We start from the raw sequence: 19474 nt of genomic DNA, 5'->3' as shown, positions 1-19474 counted from the left end.
TCTAAAATTAGTAAATACAAGCTACATCCCCTAGCTATGAAGAAGATAGTAATTTATAAGTGTTACAACTTAAGATTAGAGTCTGTCTGTTATAAAATTTCGGCTAAATAAGAATAACATTACCCTTTCTCCTATCCGAAGATTGGTAATGTTTCAATACGAAAAGTTTAGAGATCCTAACAGTTTTAAGTTATTCAACTTGATGCAACAAGAACTAAATATTCGTAAAGGTAAGGGTAACGAGTTTTGGACATCCCTATCAGAAGAAGATTTGCTTAAAGAAATTGATTGTTTATATGATCGGTTAATATCTAATCCCATGTAGAAACGTTTAATATAACGTTTATGATTATTATTTCACAAAAGTATTTTAACAAAAGCAACTAAAGCAAGTTACTCAGTATTAATCTTCACTGTTGCTAGTCCCAATGTACTATCCTAACTCTATTCTTCTCCTTCTTCTTCTTCTTCTTCTTCTTCTTCTTCTTCTTCTTCTTTTTCTTCTTCTTCAGTGTAATCAAAAACAATCGGGTTATCAAAATCAAGGTATTCTTCAGGATATTCATTGTTGTTATTGTTGTTAAGTCTAATCACTGTTCTACACAAAGGACAAGTACTATTATCTCTTAACCAGGTAACCACACACTCAACGCAGAATGTCGTTTTACACAATTGAGGTTTTGTTTCTTTACATATTGGGCATTCTTCGGAGCTTTCTATTAAGCGCAAACCTGTTGAGAGTAGCATTACTTTGTTTTTGAGGAAGCTTATTTACTCTTAAGAATTCAACCATATTGTTCTTGCCTCTGATTTTTATTACAAAATCATCAGAGAACTTCCTATCGCAACAAGTGTGTATCATCCTGTTTAATTCTAAACCTTTGCTTTCGAACTCGAGAATGAATTTTTCGCTTTTATCGTGTAAACTAACTTTTGGCCAATAAACTTTATTTTGATATTTTCTTACGTGTGTTTCGTCTAGCAGTGGTGTAATAGCTCGCCAATCGATAAGAGAATCGAATTCGCTCAAGGAGGCTGTTAGTTCTTTTTCTGTGATGCAACAGCTTTTAGAAACTATATCCCAAGAGAGCTTGTATTTAAAGATTTCTAGGAACATAAATTTGACTAAATCTGTTTTACAAGAGAGTGTGTCCCAATGTAAATATCCTTTGAATAGTGTACAAACTTCAATAGCTTGTTTCTGTGAATACTTTCTCCAGTTATTTTCTTCACAGAACACGAGCCAATCAACTTCCTTTTTAAAATCATTAAGAAAATCTTCCCTCATTTGTTGAGCGTATTCATACGTGTAGTCTTCCCAATGAATACGTTGTCTTGTATGTTCTTTATGGTTTAGTACGAATTCTGGTTTTAAATAACGATAACACCGTAAACCATACCTTCGTTCACACAATTTGTCCCAGAAAAGTTTATCACCATACTTCATAATAATGTTTTCGTGTTGAAGTAAGTCTTTTCTGTTTGATAATCTGATCCAATCGATGTGTTCTTCATAACGTTCAATAAAAGAAGGTGATAGTTTATGGTTTGATGTAACTGAACACCAATGTATCTTGTTTTCGAAGGTATGTAGAAAGTCATAGGATAAGCTTTTTATTTCTGAAATTTGTTTCTGCTCTTTGAATTTTCGACTATTAAGTGCATCTATAACTATATTTCTACAAAGCGGATTTTGATAGTAGCTTACAATATGTTCAGAGTTTAATTTTTGAATCATGTCTTTTACAAGTTCATCATTATTCATCATTGTTTTATCTTCTTTATTTGGTCGTTGTGAATTTGTAGCAGTTGTTGTTAAAGACTTATTTTTGTGCTCGTTGATTAAGGTTATTATTTCTGCTTTCCTAAGGTTTGAATAACCATCTATTCCGTTCTCTCTACAGTATTGTTTAAGTTGAGGAATACTTTTCTTTTCCATAACTTGATTTGTTATAATCATAAAAAATAATATTCATTTTTGTTAAATTTTGTATATAATAAATATGGAGAAGCAACCCAATTTGATACATAATAAACTTAACATTATTCATGAAGATCTTAAACTCATAACATCACTACTAGAAAAACAAATATTATTAAAAGAAAAAGAAATCTTATTAAAAGAAAAACATAATACAGCAATAGAAAGATATACACCAGAATCAAATTGAGATTGTAATAGCGAGTGTGATGATGACGAGATAGATCCTTAAAAATGAAAGTTTTATTATATCATTAGTAACTTTGATGGGGTAATCCCATGAAAGCGGTATACTAATACAATATACTAATAAACATTAAGATTTCCTACGTCACATGAGTATTAGCTGTCGTACAGATGACGAAAATGATTTAATTTATTTTTATATAATAAAAACGAGAGAATAATAATGAATAATTTAATTAAACATACAGTAGTTGAACTGAAAAACTTATGTAAAGAAAATGACATAAAAGAATATTCCCGATTAAGAAAAGTAGAACTGCTAGATCGTTTTAAAGAACATGAACATAAAGAAAACAGATTAAACTTTAGCCGAATATTTCCGTTTCAAGAAGACATCTTTGGAAAACCAAAACCTAAATGGTTAGCTAGGAAGAGAGCTTTAAAACTGTTTCCAGTTAAAGAAGATGTATTTGAAAAACCAAGAGTGAAACCAGAATCATTATCAATTAATGTAAAACGACAAAATACTACATTTAAATCAAGATTTAAAAACATGGAGATTCACAACACAATATAAACCAGAAGATCCATTAGAACATTATATTAAAACATCTAAAGTTATATTAAACAATACAACTCAGCTTACAAAAATATGGCTCATTGAAAATTAATTTATGTTTAAGTTGTAAATATAAGAAACGAAAAGAAATTCAACAGTTTTATTCTAATATTGAAAACCAATAAATATACCAATCAACCAATTTAAAAGAAGCACTAACTAGTATGAAACAAGCATTAAGAACAAGAATGAATGAGTTTCAAGCTAGAGGTTCTGGCTGGGCTCTTATCAACATTAACTTTTTAGAACTAGCAATAGTTAAATATGTACCATACAGAGAATCATCATACATAGAATTACCTAAACAGATTCAAAACAAAAAGGCAGTAGTTAATGTAAAGAATGAAGATGAAAAATGCTTCTTAAACTCATTATACAGAGCCTTATATCCTACAAATTCACATCCTGAACGAATACCAAAAAATAATGAACTATTGCCAAACGTAGAATCTGAACTAAAAGATATTCATTTACCTGTTAAACAAAGCGATATTCCAAAAGTTGAAAATTACTTAATATTTCTCTAAATGTCTATGCGTATGATAAAGACTATTCAATCTATATATTACGTCAAACACAGAACAAAAAAGAAAAACATGGAAATTTATTATATATGAAACAACTTTTTGAAGAAAAAGTTATAACACATTATTGTTGGATTAAAGACTTGAGCAGATTAGTTAGTTCTCAAATAACAAAAAAGGGAACTCGAAAATATTTATGTGATCGATGTTTGTTATACTTTTACTCACAAAGTGCATTGATAAACACGAGGAAGATTGTTCATTGAATGAAGCAGAAAAAATAATAATGCCAAAAGAAAACACATATGTTAAATTTTAAAACTATCAATATAAAATGAGAATACCATATGTAATGTATGCTGATTTTGAATGCTTATTACATAAGGTTATTGGATGTGAAGAATGTTACCCAAAAATAAACCATACACAAAAAATACCAACAACATAAACCTTCAGGAATTTGTTATTACATTTTAAAAAGTGATGGAACTAAAACTGAACCTATTTTGTTTAGAGGTAAGAATGCAGCTAAAAAATTCATAAATATATTGCAGAAAGAAGCTAAACTATATCAAATATTTAGAAGCAAAACAATGAATTGTCTTTAACGAAGAAACAGAGAAGAGAGTTTAATAGAACCGAATTAAACGGTATATTACGTATACATTATTATTTATGTATTATTTTGTTCATTATGTAGACACACTTCCTCTTAAATATTAATTGCTCACTTGACTGTTTTAAATTTTCTACACAACTTTTTATTGAACTTGAGGGATGGCAATTTTGTATGGCCTGAAGCGGCAAAAATGTTAAATACGGCACAGTGTCTTTTACAAGTATGACAACTGACCTCATAACTCTGAGGTACAGAATAAAATATCTTCTTGGTGTTTTGCTGGAAAGTATATCGTTATTAACAAATTTTTGAACACATTTCAGATGCAGTTTAATTATCTCGAAGAAATGCGTTTGACGGATGGACGAATAGTAAGTGACGAATAGTTGAGGAGTTTAATGTAATAAGGGCGTAAGCGAGTTTACGCCCTTTTTACATCAAACGCTTTGGTGGCTTTTGCCATGCTCGTTTAGCCTCCTGGTAACATTTTAATTCAATGTCGGATTAAAATGCTGCATATTACATTGTTTTATGTAAAAAAAATCACTACTTAAATTTTGAACATCGTTTTTCTCGAACTGCATGTTTCAGACTTACGCTCTTATTGCATCAAGCTCCTTAATTGACGAAACCGAGAAGCATTATTCAAAAACACATTGATGTATTTTGTTGGGTGGTATCACGGTCTTCCTTCTTCTACTTTGTGTGGTGTGAGGAAGAAATGCAAAATTCAGCTTATCGTCGAACCAATAATCTCTCCTAATATGTTTACCTTTATTTGGTTTCAACTGCCAAAACCCTCTTTTAAATAATTCATTGCACTTTTTTTTTTTTAGTTAAAAATGGGTCTGCAAATGTCTTATTGATAGATAGATGAAGCAGCATCACAAGCAGTATCAATCGTACTAACTAACTAACTAACTCTATGGCCTATGGAACCCGCAGGTTCAGTGCCGCGTTCACAAAAGCTCTCCACTGACTTCTATCCTTAGCCAATTGCATCCAGTTTCTACTTTGTATTTCTATCTCTGCGAGATCCATCTTAATATTATCCTCCCATCTGCGCCTAGGTCTTCCTAATGGTCGTTTTCCTATGGGTCTTCCAGTCAAGACTTTGAAAGCGTTTCTACTTTCTTCCATTCTAGCTACATGACCCGCCCACCTAAGCCTCCTAGCCTTGACGACCCTAACAATGTTGGGTAAACCGTATAAACTATGTAGTTCCTCGTTATGAAGTTTCCGCCATTCCCCGTATCAATCGTACAGAGAGATGTTTTACGATTACTCGTCAATGCTATGAACTTCCAGAACCCCCCATTCAGAATGTTGTAAAATTTACAAAAACGAACTAAAAAGGTACTAGAAATTGAAAAAAATATTGATCATTGATATTGCAAAGATTAAGATCTCAGTATACACAGTGCTATTGGATTATTAAGGGTGATCGGTGAAAGATTTATAGAAAAAGGGAAAGAGGTGTATGTTGTATTTATTGATCTAGAAAAGGCTTTTGACCGCGTGAATTGGGAATTGTTGTTGGGACTTCTAACAAAGATAGGGTTGGAATGGAAAGAGAGAAGACTAATAAGAAACTTATACATGAACCAACAAGTAAGTGTTAGGATAGGGGAAGAACTGACGGAAGAGAGTGCAATTGGAAGGGGAGTTCGACAAGGATGCTGCCTCTCGCCAACACTATTTAATGTCTATCTAGAAGAGATAGTGAAAAAAAGCCTACATGATGATGATGGCATTTCGGTAGGAGGTAGAATGATTAGATGTATAAGATTTGCAGACGATATGGCGCTTGTTGCAGAATCTGGAAAGAAAATCAATAAAATGTTAGAAAAAATGAGAAAGTGCTTTGAAGAATGTGGGATGAAAATAAATGTTAGAAAGACAAAAGCCATGGTGATTGGAACGAAGGGGTCTGTGTCAAATATAAAAGTAGGAGAGGAGAAAATAGAACAAGTGAATAGTTTTCGATACCTGGGTAGTATTCTTAGTAATGACATGAAATGCGAACGTGAAATAAAAGCAAGGATAGGAATGGCGAAAGAAGCCTTTAGGAGGAAGAAAAGTCTGTTTTGTGGGACCTTGAACAAAGAGTTGAGAAAAAGACTCATAAAATGCTTCGTGTGGAGTGTTGTACTGTATGGGGCGGAAACGTGGACATTACGTAAAGGTGACGAAAATCGACTGGAAGCCTTCGAAATGTGGGTGTGGAGAAGAATGGAAAGAATTAGTTGGGTCGAGCGGAAAACGAATGAGAGAGTGTTAGAAATGGTGGGTGAGAAAAGAACACTTCTAGATATTATTAGGAAGAGGAAGAGAAACTGGTTGGGACATTGCCTAAGAAGAGATTGTATCATGAGGGACATCCTAGAGGGTGTGGCGGGAAAGAGAGGGAGGGGGCGAAGGAGACTACAATTAATGGATGATATTAAAACAGAAAGATCATACGCGAAGACGAAAAGGTTAGCGGAGGACCGTGGAGCATGGAAGCTTCTCAGCTGCGGCAAGTGACCTGCCAATAAAGGCAGAATACCTATGATGATGATGATACACGTTTACACCCAATGTAAGTACTACACATAGAAGGGCAACGTTCAGGTACACACTTTGCTAGGGAATGAAATTTTTTGACTTACTGCTTTATGACTTTGTAGGAATCTCAACGGTTGAAAACATAGGGTGCATATTGAGAGTTATGGACAGTCAACTAACACAGATCACGGGGAAGCACTCCGCTGTTTTGAATAATTGCTTCGTACCTAGGAACAGCCTCATATACAGATGTGATAACGACATCTTAAAATCTTCGTTGTTGTCAAGGTTTGAAGGATAACCAAGGAATTGACTAGATCAATGACAAGTGAAAAGAGTCCAATGCATTCTGAGTAACTGACAAATAATTGATTTTACATTTACCACAAACAGAAGCGAAGTTGCACCTGGTAATGTTATTACTACATTGCTGACAATTGTAACAGTACGTAGAATTAAAGAAATAAACACGAAATAATCGGCGTAATTTACAACATGAAGTAGTCTCGAGAAAAAGCTGTGGAAAAAAAAATAGAAATAAAATTCTTCGGCTCCACTGTATATAGTTATGCTGCACCGATTCAGAACGCATAATTACGGTGAAATTGAAACGAATTCCTACCTCAACTCAGCTTTCAGAATATCACACACCCACAATTACATATATCGAAAATAATTAAGTTAACGGTGAAATCAACATCAATCTTTAACTCACTGAACTTAGTTGTTTTGACAATAAGATTGCTTATAATTGGTAATTTGTCATCTGATAACCTTTGAGTAATTTGTGAAAACGCCATATTGAAATTATACAGTGATATACGTGGCATGTGATCATTTGAGATACACTTTGTTCAGCATTTTGCTCTTCGTTTTCAGTAAAAACTTTTTAATAAACTCCTATCTGAAGATAGAATGTTTTTCTGCGAAGATAGTAGGGAACAGGTCAAAATAAGACATGTATGCGGTAGAACAACGACGGCAATTATGAAGAAATAATTGTACAAAAAAGAAGTCTGAACGAAATCAGAGGGGACGAAGATCCATATTAATTCTTATTTCTGCTGCTAATTTTAATATCGAATTAGACTGTAATAAAAATATCCGACAGGTGTTACTGTGAGACCGAAGGAATGAACGAAAGTGCACCCTAATAAAAATCTCCCTTTAAAAATATTGATATTCTGATCAATTGTTGCCGCATTAGAAATTTAAACGTAGCATCATTTAAAAACAGTTTATTTTATTAAAAATCGAATTTACAATTAAATAAAAAATGTCAGAAACATCTTATATTAGGTAAGGATGTTAAATCTTCATAATGAGTTACAGATAACACTCTTTCACTTACCTCATTTGGTGGATAAGCGTTACTAAACGTAGAAGTATAAAATCATATTGTATATAATAACTAACTGAAATTAAAGTTAAATGATTCTCTTGTTAAAATAATACCTTTCGTTTAACTGCATGAAAATGACTTGAACATAATGCAGTTCGATTGTTGAGAGCCAAACGGGCGTAACTGCTGAATTTTGAAATTCTAATTTCTGAGCTATCAGGACATGTATCATGGCTTGAATTTTGTTGTGACAGAATGAAACTTTAATTGTATTTAAATGTTGTTTTCAGGGGACAGCAAATTAGAAAATATTGTGAAAATACAAACCACCAGATTTTTAAAATCGATTTTCTCCAAAGTAGTAAACAAGCAGTTACGCCCCTTTGGCCCTCAACCATAAAATTTTAAATTGCAAATGGAGAAATCATACCTTTTTCCATCTGGTGGTATACGCCCACGTACATTCACCTGCCTTCCTGGAAACAATCCCCCTGGAATGTGGAACGTGAATGGTAGGGCCTGAAAAGTAATGAAAAATTTCGAATTTACTTCCAGAAATGCAAACCAATAGAATAGTATCTGCGACGGAAATAAATCAAAGACTAATACTAACTGCTACAAAATTTATTACTGTTTCTTTAGGGTGTACGAGAAGTCCCTGTACTCCTAGGTTTAAGTACCACAAAGAACATTATCTGTGTAATTTTAGTTCTAGTATTGGTAACAGCTTTCATGGTTACAGACAGCACCGTTTGGTATCGCTGCTCTCAAGCACGATCTAGTATTCTCCATTCATTACCACGTTGTGCATTTCAGTTGTGAAATCATGGCTGATGTCAGTAGTTGCAGTTACACAGTTGAGGAACGGTTACTTAGTGCAGTAAACGAAGCTCAAATTTTAATCAAGAAAGGAACAAATTAGTAACAAGCTGAAAATTGGTACAGATGTTTGGAATGATGAGGTCCCCTCAAATTCCAGGTGGCCTTCGCCGCCATATTAGAAAATGGCGAATAGAAGTGTCAAATGAACAATACACAGATAAAAATAGAACTTTCTTCAGTATGGTTTAACATAAAAAGGTAAACTTAGTGTCGTTTTATAGAGCATAGATAACACAATATTTTTAAAGAGAAAAAATTGTTCATAAAATGCAATTTTTTGCAAATATTTAGCTCCAAATTCTAAAATTCCGAAACCTACCGTCAAACTGATTTACAATTTTATTGAACTTACCAAGTAAACATTAACAAGTTAAAATTTGACACAGATGTTGATAAAGATTATTTAAATGGCATACAGAAATCTTACAACTTCTTCGTTCACCATATTGGAATATGTCAAAATGTCCGAAGTAATTGAAAGACAGCATTTTTTAAGTGAAATACAAAATCTGGATCCGGCTAAATATTTAAAAAACTGTAAACGCAGTTGATCCGAAGTTAATTGCGATCAATGGTGGTGCAAGGGGGAGACATTATGACGTGTTTAAAGTTGTCCTCCGCCATCTTGGTGACGACCATCTTGGAATCAACTTGTTTGTTTTAAATGACAACATGGTCATGTAACATATTAAACAAGATACTCGTTCGAAGAGAACCCCAATGGTGTAAGATTATTTTTCCAAAACCTGCATTAGTTTTGAAATTGTGAATAGATTAAGGATATGTTATATGAGAAATGTTGTGAAATGTGCTGTGCGAAGTTTCGAATTGAAAGATAAAGTAAAAAACAAGCTTACGTATTCTTTAATAACCTGGAAAAGAGAGAGCTAACACACATGAGACAATTACAATCCCATGACCTGTTCAGCATGTTGCAATATCGCTCCTTAATTTTCCTACCATTTTACAAAAAAAAAAAAAAAAAAAAAAAATCAAAACCGACGACCGCTTACTATCTGTTGGCCGACTGCCAGCAACTGATGTTTTAATGTTTGTGCAATGAAACTAACGCTATCCACATTTCAGAAATCCAGGCCAACTTGACGTCTCTCGAGTTTCTCGAGTTTCATTGCTGTCGGAATAAATTAAATGGCATTAATAAACTTTTCAGTGCCCCGGCCAACTTACTTTCTGAAAGTAATGTTTTCAATATGCCGATGTATTCTTCAACGTTTCTGCTCGAAATAGCTTGAATATTACCATTGTGCAGGGAAACCAACAGCATTATTAAATATATAACGCGAAACAAAATATTAACATTCATGAGTTCAGGTGCGTGAACTTGGTCCCCGACTTGGAGCGTCGAAGATGGGATTAGTGTCGTAGGTTAGTGTATCATTGGTGCTCATTTGTGCACAAAACAAACGATCAAAGTAGTGTCATTGGTTAGTGCATCGTTTGTGCTCGTTTGTACACAAAACTCCATCGTTTGTGCTTTATTAGTTGTACAGATACACGGTGATTTAAAAAAACTCACGGATTTATTTTGGTCTAGAATTTCTAACTGAACGATTTTCATGCGGTTTGTGGCAAATGATCAAGGAAGGATGGCAGATTTATGAAACTATGTTTACTTGTTTACATTCATCCGGGGTAATATCGACCACACCTCAAGGAAAACAGGAAATATTTGCCAGTGTAACTTCGCAAAGGTTAATAAGAAACAGAAAACTGGTCTGTTGTATTGGTAATTGTGCTGTACAACTGTGTGCTACCACCAAATCTTAAATCATTCACTTGCTTTAAACATTCTTTTCCCCTAGCCTAACAGGGATAATCATTGATCGTTAAACTGAGATTTCTTTTGTATTCAAACTTCTGTGAAATGACATGTAATTTGTTTTCTCGGTTGAGATTTGTAGTTTATTGTTCTCAAACGATGTGTTGAGCTGTTCAATGATGATTCTTCCTTTTTCTTCTAATTCTTTTCTCTTGTTGGTGCTCCAGATGATAAATATATCGTCTGCATACCCTAACACTTCTGTTGTTTCTGGTAAAGTGTTTAGTTGATCCAGACAAAATTCAGAAATTACGTATCACAGAATTTAGCTGAGAACTTGGACAGCTTTCCATAGTTATTTTTATCAGCGTTAGTGTGGGATATCTTTAAGTATGTTTTATAATTCTATTGGCAATTTTAGGTAAGAGATCTAAAAATACTAGCAGAATTATACACAATACTGAAAGTCTATTGCAAAAATAGAAAAATAAAGATGTTTCATACTAATATCAATAAAATAACTACTAAAAACTGTCCCAGTGCTCAACTCAATTTTCATTGAATAGGAAGAGAACTGAAGGCACTTAAACATTAAAGGCAGCCACTCGTTGTCGCATGCGCCAGAGATATCTGCAACATACTTATTCTCTGCTGTTGTGTCAGAGAATCTCCAAAGTACATATTTTGGCTACTCTTTCCTGAATCCAAATTATACTTGGAATCTGATGTTTAGTCTATATTTGTGGATTTTGTTGAGCTCTATTTTTTCAACGATATTCAGAGGGTATTTAACAAGCATATTGAGCTGTATGATTTCAGTTTTGTTTTGTTCTTCTCTAAACCTTTTAGTGTTATTATTGGTTCCTCTACTTTCCGTGCATTTGTAAAGGTTTCTTCATGTATGCACTTATTGTGGAGCCGAGTGAAATAGGGAGTCCAAACATTCGTCTTATTTAGGAACACTTCTGTTTTATCGTTACTGTGTCTTGGTGCCTTTTTGTTTTTTAGCATTTTTAGACCATCATTAATTTCTTGAAGACAATATTTTCTGAACGAAAGCCAATAACTTTCTTGTCCGGCAGTAGTACAATGTTGTGGAACGACAAAACCAAACGGTGGTGTAGGAGATCTGCGAGGGAGCAGTTTAAAGTAGGTAAAGTGTGTAATGAAGCTCCGTAGTGCAAGTTTGGTGTCAATGTTACAAGAATAGTCCGTTGCTCGTATGAGGAACAAGCCGACGTGCTATTTAGATATGGAAAAACGAATAGAAATGCTCTGAAGGCTGGCAGACTTACCAAGCAACATATCCGCGACTACAGCAACCCAATCAACGAATATTCACTGCAGTGTATCGTCGTCTACATTAGACGGAGAACCTAGCACCTATCTATGCAAACCTAGGATGGACGCGTACAGTTCGGACACCTGAGGTGGATGCTGATGTGTTACGGAAAACTCCTGTGTGAGCTCCATGCAGCTAGCCAGTTCGCATGCCATTGATTGAAGTACCCTCTTGCTAATTCTACACTAGAATATATTTTATCTCTATTACCTGCAACGCAACGTGTGCGTGGTTTCCAGGCTGCCTATTTTCCCCTATGGGAGGCGTGCTGTCGCTGGTTTCTCCAAATTACAACCATAAATTTCTATCATTTATCCTCTTCACTAACGAGACTGCTTTTGGGCGAAATGGTATAAACAACTTCCTCAACACTTACATCTGGGAAATTGCATGGCCTCCCGGTCACCGGATTTAAATCTCCTTGATGTTTTATTTGTGGGATTATCAAAAGAGTGTCGTTTATGCTGAGCCTATGCCTAATGTACAAGGTGTGATTAAAAATACGGTGAATGTAGTTGCGCAGTGCCATCTATCAGTATTGTATCCATCTCGACTAGTAAGCTCGGTAGCCTAAACTTTTGTTACAGACAGTATCAAATTTAAACAGATGTCCTTCGACATCAAAACAGATGAAAACGTGCAAGAAGCAGTACAAATGATTTGTTCAAGCAGACCAGTGACTATTCGAGAGCTTTTCAAAGAATTAAAGATCTCGTATGCGTCCGTGAAAAGCATTTTAACCCCCAATTAAATGTGGAAATGGCCATCTTCACTGTGAAAACGCGCCGTGCCACACTTTGCTTTTGATTCGCGAGTTTTTGGCCGGAAATGATTTCTGTCTGTCAACATTCGCTGTGCTCTCCAGATATAGCACCATGTGATTTCTGGCTCCTCCTAAAAGTTAGAACAGTGCTTACAGGAAAACATTTTGACACCATTTCTAATATTGGGTTGGCCACGACAGAACAGCTGAACGCGTTCCAAGAGAAGTCTTCCCGAAATTTTCCCAGTCGTGGATTCAGTATTGAGATAACTACTTTGCTAATCAAGAATTTATTTTACATCTAAAAAAAAAAAAAAAAAAAAAAAAACTGTTTAAGGTATCGGATTGGTGTAAATGGCATTATGATCTTTATGTTTATTCAAAATCATCTACATACGGTAATTAAATGATACTTATCTGAGCACTTTCTCGAAATAAAGTTCTCTGAAGAAAGTCCAATTTTCAATCCCTTACAAATTTATTTCTCTCGTTCGAGATATGTCTTATATAACAACCGTAGATTCAACACTAAGGCACTTTGGTAATGGATTGGACCATCCGCCTCGCACTGTTCCTGTTGCAGAAGCCTCCAAAGTTTGATTGTTTCTCGATGTTTGTGACACTGTAGCGTCCTTAGTTTGCAACATGGCACAACTGATGTATTATTGTAAGCTTTTGTTTGATTTGTAGATTAGAAAAACTCCTACACCTATATTATGAGGCTGATTTTATTGTGCAGGAAAAAAAAGACGTTTGAAAGAAATGGTTGTATGTTAACATAAAATGTAATCTTCGACTATGAACTGGCAATATTGTATTGCTGCACGCTAAGAACGACGGGAACTGTGAATTGATATTCAGGTAAAAGTATGCAGTGATGCCAACCTGTGGGAAAAATCCCATTTTGTGGGATTGTTTGACATTAATTTCTCAATAATAATAATAATAATAATAATAATAATAATAATAATAATAATAATAATAATAATAATAATAATAATAATAATAATAATAATAATAATAAAATAAATTTTCATAGAATTTGGAAGCATATATGGGACTTCTCATACACTTACTTCATCGAAGCCAATAAACTTCTCTATGGGTGAGAATCATCAGTACTCAATAAACGTAAAATCAGTGCTGTCAAATTTTGTTACTATAAAATGCATGCTACAACAACTCTTGTATTTAGTATTTAAAAAATACTAAACAGGAAACAACCATCTTCCAAAACGTTCCATATGACATTCCTTAAGAATGAAACTTGTCTTATCTAGTTTCATTCCGTTCCATCGAAGATTATGACACAAATGAATGATGCAAATGCTAATTTCTATCAACAAAAGGTACTTGTTTTAGTCAACATTTTCAATTCTCTCTTACTCTTAATTACTTATCCATAAACTCATTGGCGTCATCAGCACATAAACCTTGGGGAGACAGACTATCTGCGGGACTGAGAGTATGGAACGTCCTGCATGAAAGTACGGTGTCTGGGGTCCTTTTCCGGAAAATTAAAAAAAAAAAAATCTTTGTACACTTCCCCAAAATACAATTGCATGCTCGACTTTTTAACTTACTATAACGATACATTTAGAACATCATAGTACTTGGTAAATGCAGAAAACTTCGTTGTAAGTAAAGCACACACGCTTTTCGACGACAATACTCGTTAAAAAAGGCAGGGGGGGGGGGAGTTGTTAAGAAATTCGTTCTCTATTCATGAAATAGGAATGGATCTTCATAGTTGTTTCGATAGCCATGCGAGCTAAGTTCTTGCTTTCTGTGTGAATCTAGTACTTTTGAACCTTGTTCGCGTCCCACTCGATGCTCTTACTTTCTTCTTTTTTGTAATTTGTCATTTATTTTTGCCGAACACTTTTATAGTATATGTATAACATGGAGGTGATGTACAACTTTCTAATTTATCAAAAAATAAGGTGTCCAGGTGCAAAACCTTTTCTGTATGTCCCATTGTGATTCATTCTTAGTGTAAATTACTTCCTGCGCCGATCGGTAAGATTTTCGTAAACCTCAAGATAAACCCGCAGCTCTAGTTTCCAGAAGATCACTATCATCCTTAATACCTTCTTCATCACTAAGAGAGCGCAGTTCATATTATTATTATTATTATTATTATTATTATTATTATTATTATTATTATTATTATTATTATTATTATTATTATTATTATTATTATACGGTTCTTTAGCGCGGGAGACCCATATCGATTCCCAGCGGGAGCTCATGTGGTTCGGGGCTTATGTTAAGCTGTAGGTTCACTTCTCATATAGCCTCGCTGCTGAAAGGGGCGCCAAACTCAAAATCAAATTTATTATTATTATTATTATTATTATTATTATTATTATTAGGCCTATTATTATTATAAATAGGAAATAGAAAGAAATTATTGTACTAAATTTGGTGAGATATTTTATTTCCTCACAGTTTGTTGTTACATTCAGGGTCGTAACTTGTGGGGGGCATCAGGCAACTGCCACTTCCAGAGAAGCTCCTCGCCGTTCGATGGAGGCCCATGTTATGACAAAAAATTTTTACTCCATATACGATAGAAGATGAAATTATAAATGAAGCATCAAACAGATTCATTACATTATATAAACAAAACGGCAAGCAAATGGTAAATAAAACAAAAATGAGTCTGTGGCCCATTTCAGTAAATAAATGTCTACTATTAGGTGCCCTAGGAATATGTATTAGTATGACTTTGAGATTTGTCAATATTGTCCCCTTGTCATGTACGAAACGGGCTCAGGGGCACAAGTAATGGAACCGCAGACCTTGCCGTGCGGGAGGGCCCACAGGCTCCGGGTGTCCATAAAGAGTAAGAGAAAGAAGGAAAGAGGGGGCCCAAGAATTAGCAAAACAACTTTTCTGTGGGACCCTAATACGTGTCTTAATGCTGCTCCCCTCCCCGCGCCACGCCCCGAAAAACCTAAGTTATGGCGCTGGTTACACCTATGGACTGTATGTTGTTATCTTGGTGTATCAGAACCATTTTAGATAGGTTTTCACGACGATCTCACATTTTCTACTTAAACGTCTTAATAGCTCTCAGTAGTATCACAATTGCTAGATTATATCCCACAAGAATGTCCTCAGTTTCATGAAGCATTGGTCATAATCTTACCACGAACAATCTCTCATGAGCATTCTGCGAGTGGAGATGATGTGTTTTCTCTACGGCTTTCAAATCGGCATTTTTCAGGTTCCAAGCAGTAGTGTTGTCAACGGCTAGAGCAGCTCGGCTCCCGGCTCAGTCGCCACCCAGCCAAACTGAGAAGTGAGCCAAGACAACATCTCATCCAACCGTGCCGGCTCGAGCCAATGGCTTACCTGAACTGAGCCGAACCGAGCAAGTAGCTCATCTCAACCGACCTTGTTCCAGCCAATGGCTCATCTGAGCCGAGCCGAACCGAGTCAATGGCTCATTCCAATCATCCCGACCCGAGCTGTTGGCTCAGTTGAACCGAGTCGGAGTTCAAGCTACGCCGGTGGTTCAGGGCTCGAGCCAAACCGATTGACACCACTATTTCCAAGTCGATAAAGTTTTTGCATAGCTATCGTAAAGAATTAATCGATTTAAGCAGTGTTTAGTAGTTTTCATCGGTTCAGTTGAGTTGGGCCATGGTTTTTAATGCACCTCTTTTGGTTATGACCCGAATATTCTAAATCATATCCTTAACTTTAACTGTTTTCTGAGCATACGGAAAACCAACTGAGAAAGGTGGTAAATTTCCTTCTATCGCTTGTTAAAATCGAGGAAAGCAAGATCGCCTAGAGTAGACCCGAGAGGCACACGTAGAAGGCAAGTATATAGTATATTCACCATTTGCCAACATTATTTTAGTATGAGCAGTGATCGGAAAGTTACATTTCGAAAGTAATTGCTCCACAACTACATGATAAAAATTGTAGCTCGCTACAACTATTAGCTAGTTTTTCAGAAACGTATTTGTTTCTTAAGCTCTTGTCACAAATACTATTTACTTGGCATCATGCATTATAATATGTGTCATGGCATCTACATGCGTAACTCAAATTAAAAGTTTGGTTAAAACATTACATAAAAGCTTTGTCTCTCAATTTGCATTTCACAGTAAAGTATGCATTTTGTCTGATCTTTTTCGAGTTATATATATATATATATATATATATATATATATATATATATATATATATATAGGGGACGGGGCAGAAGTCCTAAACGGCAGAAGTCCTAAAAAATCATTTCGCGGCACAAGTCCTAAACGGCACAAGTCCTAAACTGCAGAAGTCCTAAAAGGCAGCAGTCCTAAAAATCTCTTGTGGCGCTACCATCGCGTCCGTAAGAAGAATACTGTCAATCTGTTAGTCAAAGTTTTAGATATACTGTTACAAATTACAGAACCTTAGTTCTTACAAGTTATTTGTATAAATACATATTCTATCGTTCTGAAATAATAAATAAATAAAAAAAATGAAGCCTATTGTCCTTTCTTGCTCTTTCCATGATATATTTCTATGTTGACAAAATTTTAACTTCCTACCAAATGTGATTCCCAGATCTTTCATAATGTCTGTTTTTCTCTATTTCCACACCATTGACCTTATATTAGTAACATAATATTGTGTATTAGTTATGTACGTCATAAATTTTGTTTTCCTTGTGTTGTTTTGAAGTAAATTATTTTTACATACATATTTCTTGTACAGAAGTCTTTCTGTAGCAAATATTTGTCATACCCGTAATTAAGTACTCTTACTCGTTATCATTATTAATAATAATTTTAGTGTTCCTAACATAGTTGTTACCGTTGGAATTAAATACGTTCATATTGGTATTGTGCAACTACTTACTACTGAAATGCTTTATCGAATATTTAAGTCTGTAGTTTGTAGCAGGGTGGCCATAGAAGTTAATGGCTTATAGCCCATAGTGCGTCACTGAAATTTTAGAAGATCTTTGAAAAGCAACTTAAATGAAATTAATGAGAAAGATATATTTAAAATAAATTTATTTAATACAAGAACATTACGTTTAATCAATTCCGCAACCATTGTTGAGGAAGGGATGTATTAAAGAACGAACCATTGAAATAGTCCAGAAGCAATAGCTGAGTTTTTTATAAATATATATATAAATGAAAGTATACTAGAATGTAACTAACTAGACTAGAAATGAAAAAATGTAACTATATATATATATAAAAATGAAAGTAACTATATTTGTAACTTAACAACACTTAAACCACCAGACTGATCTCGACAAAAACTTTCAACATAGATGAGGTTCGGGCCTGAAATGGTTTTATCATTTCACTTTGAAGGTGCAACTTGGAGGAAGGAAGTGCGGATATATATTAAAAATTATCGATCTTAGTGTCGAATTTGCAGGCCACACCCCTAAATGACTACGTAGTCATTTCTGCAAAAATGGCACAGGACCTAAAATTTAGGTCTAGTGCCTATATTTTTAGGACTTGTGCCGGTTAGGACTTATGAATGTCACCCACTGTATTGCATAATAAATATTCTTTGTTCAATTTTAAATTTACTGCGTTCTTTATGTATACAGTTGGTATTTAATGTTCACTCGTGAAATGTCTAGTGAGCTTTTGTCCTAATTAAGTCAACTTTGGTAGATTTTTGTCCTACTCTTAATAAAATACGCTCCGCATAGTATATATTGCAATTCTGAATGTTTGCTTGGTTTCAGAAGTCTGGTAAAATATGCTTTTTAAACATTTTTTATTTTTTATTTATTTATTTTTCTTTTAGGAATTTGTCTTGGGATTCTCGTATGTCCATTCGAAAGAAACTAATTTCTTAACTAATTATGTAATTAATTCTTAGAATGAAATAGATTGTATTATGTAACTCGTGCATAAGTGCAGAACAGATAGTGATAATAATAATTAGTAGTACAAATATAGCTATTACTGTTGGAATTAGCTACGTTCGTAACATTATTGCCAACTAGTTGCTGCATCGTCCCAATTTCGTGTGGTGGTGGCGAATTTCAGAACTAAAGCAAGTGAATGAAAAAGACACAAGTCCTAAAAGGCAGAAGTCCTAAACGCCAGAAGTCCTAAAAATCATATCGCGGCACAAGTCCTAAACGGCAGAAGTCCTAAACTGCAGAAGTCCTAAAATTTAGGACTAGTTCCTATATTTTTAGGGGTTTGGGTACAAAACCTCGCGGCGACAACCTCGCGGACCAAAACCTCGCCTGGCCAAAACCTCGCCGCCCAAAACCTCGCGGGACAAAATCTCGCCGGGAGAAAACCCCGCCTGGCCAAAACCTCGCCGCCCAAAATATCGCCTGACCAAAATGTAAATGTTCCAACAGATGATAAGGATGACGGTATAAAAGACGCTGTTTCAGAAGAAGTATCACGGGTATTTGACCAAGTCCCGCGATACCATATGAAAATTCTATTTCTGTATTAGAGGATTTCAATGTGAAGGTAGGGCGACAGGATGTTTTTAAACTGGTTATAGGGAAAGAAAGTCTGCATAAGGAAAGTAATGACAACTAACGAGGTTAGTTTCGTGAAATTTGGAACATCCAAAAACTTAAAATTTTAACAAAAATCTAATAATATTTATGAAAATATGAAACAATATATGAGTTTTTACGACGTCCCTTGATTATGTCTTATAGGTTAAAGGAGACGTAGATGACCAGGATGAAGGAAATGACCGAATAAAGAAAGTGGGAGGAAACGGGAATAACCCGAGAAAGCCCACGCACACGATGTTTTGTATATTACTATTATTATTATTATTATTATTATTATTATTATTATTATTATTATTATTATTATTTGTAATGTGGAATTGCATATTAGGAAACACATTGGGTAAATTTTAAAGAAAAGTT

General features: G+C 34.6%; 1 protein-coding gene across 1 annotated transcript in view; it reads right to left on the bottom strand.

Annotated features, from left to right (window-relative positions):
- The window catches only part of LOC145672652 (32 kDa beta-galactoside-binding lectin-like), a 380765-nt gene that overhangs the window by 214780 nt on the left and 146511 nt on the right, over positions 1-19474 (bottom strand). The window contains exon 5 of the mRNA XM_081741814.1: positions 8249-8337. Coding sequence (XP_081597940.1) covers positions 8249-8337 — 89 coding nt within the window. The remainder of the gene's footprint in view (positions 1-8248; positions 8338-19474) is intronic.

This window comes from Thermobia domestica, chromosome 16 (assembly GCF_964235325.1).
Source record: "Thermobia domestica chromosome 16, izTheDome1.hap1.1, whole genome shotgun sequence".
Lineage (NCBI taxonomy): Eukaryota > Metazoa > Arthropoda > Insecta > Zygentoma > Lepismatidae > Thermobia > Thermobia domestica.
This window is presented reverse-complemented; position numbering and strand designations above follow the sequence as displayed.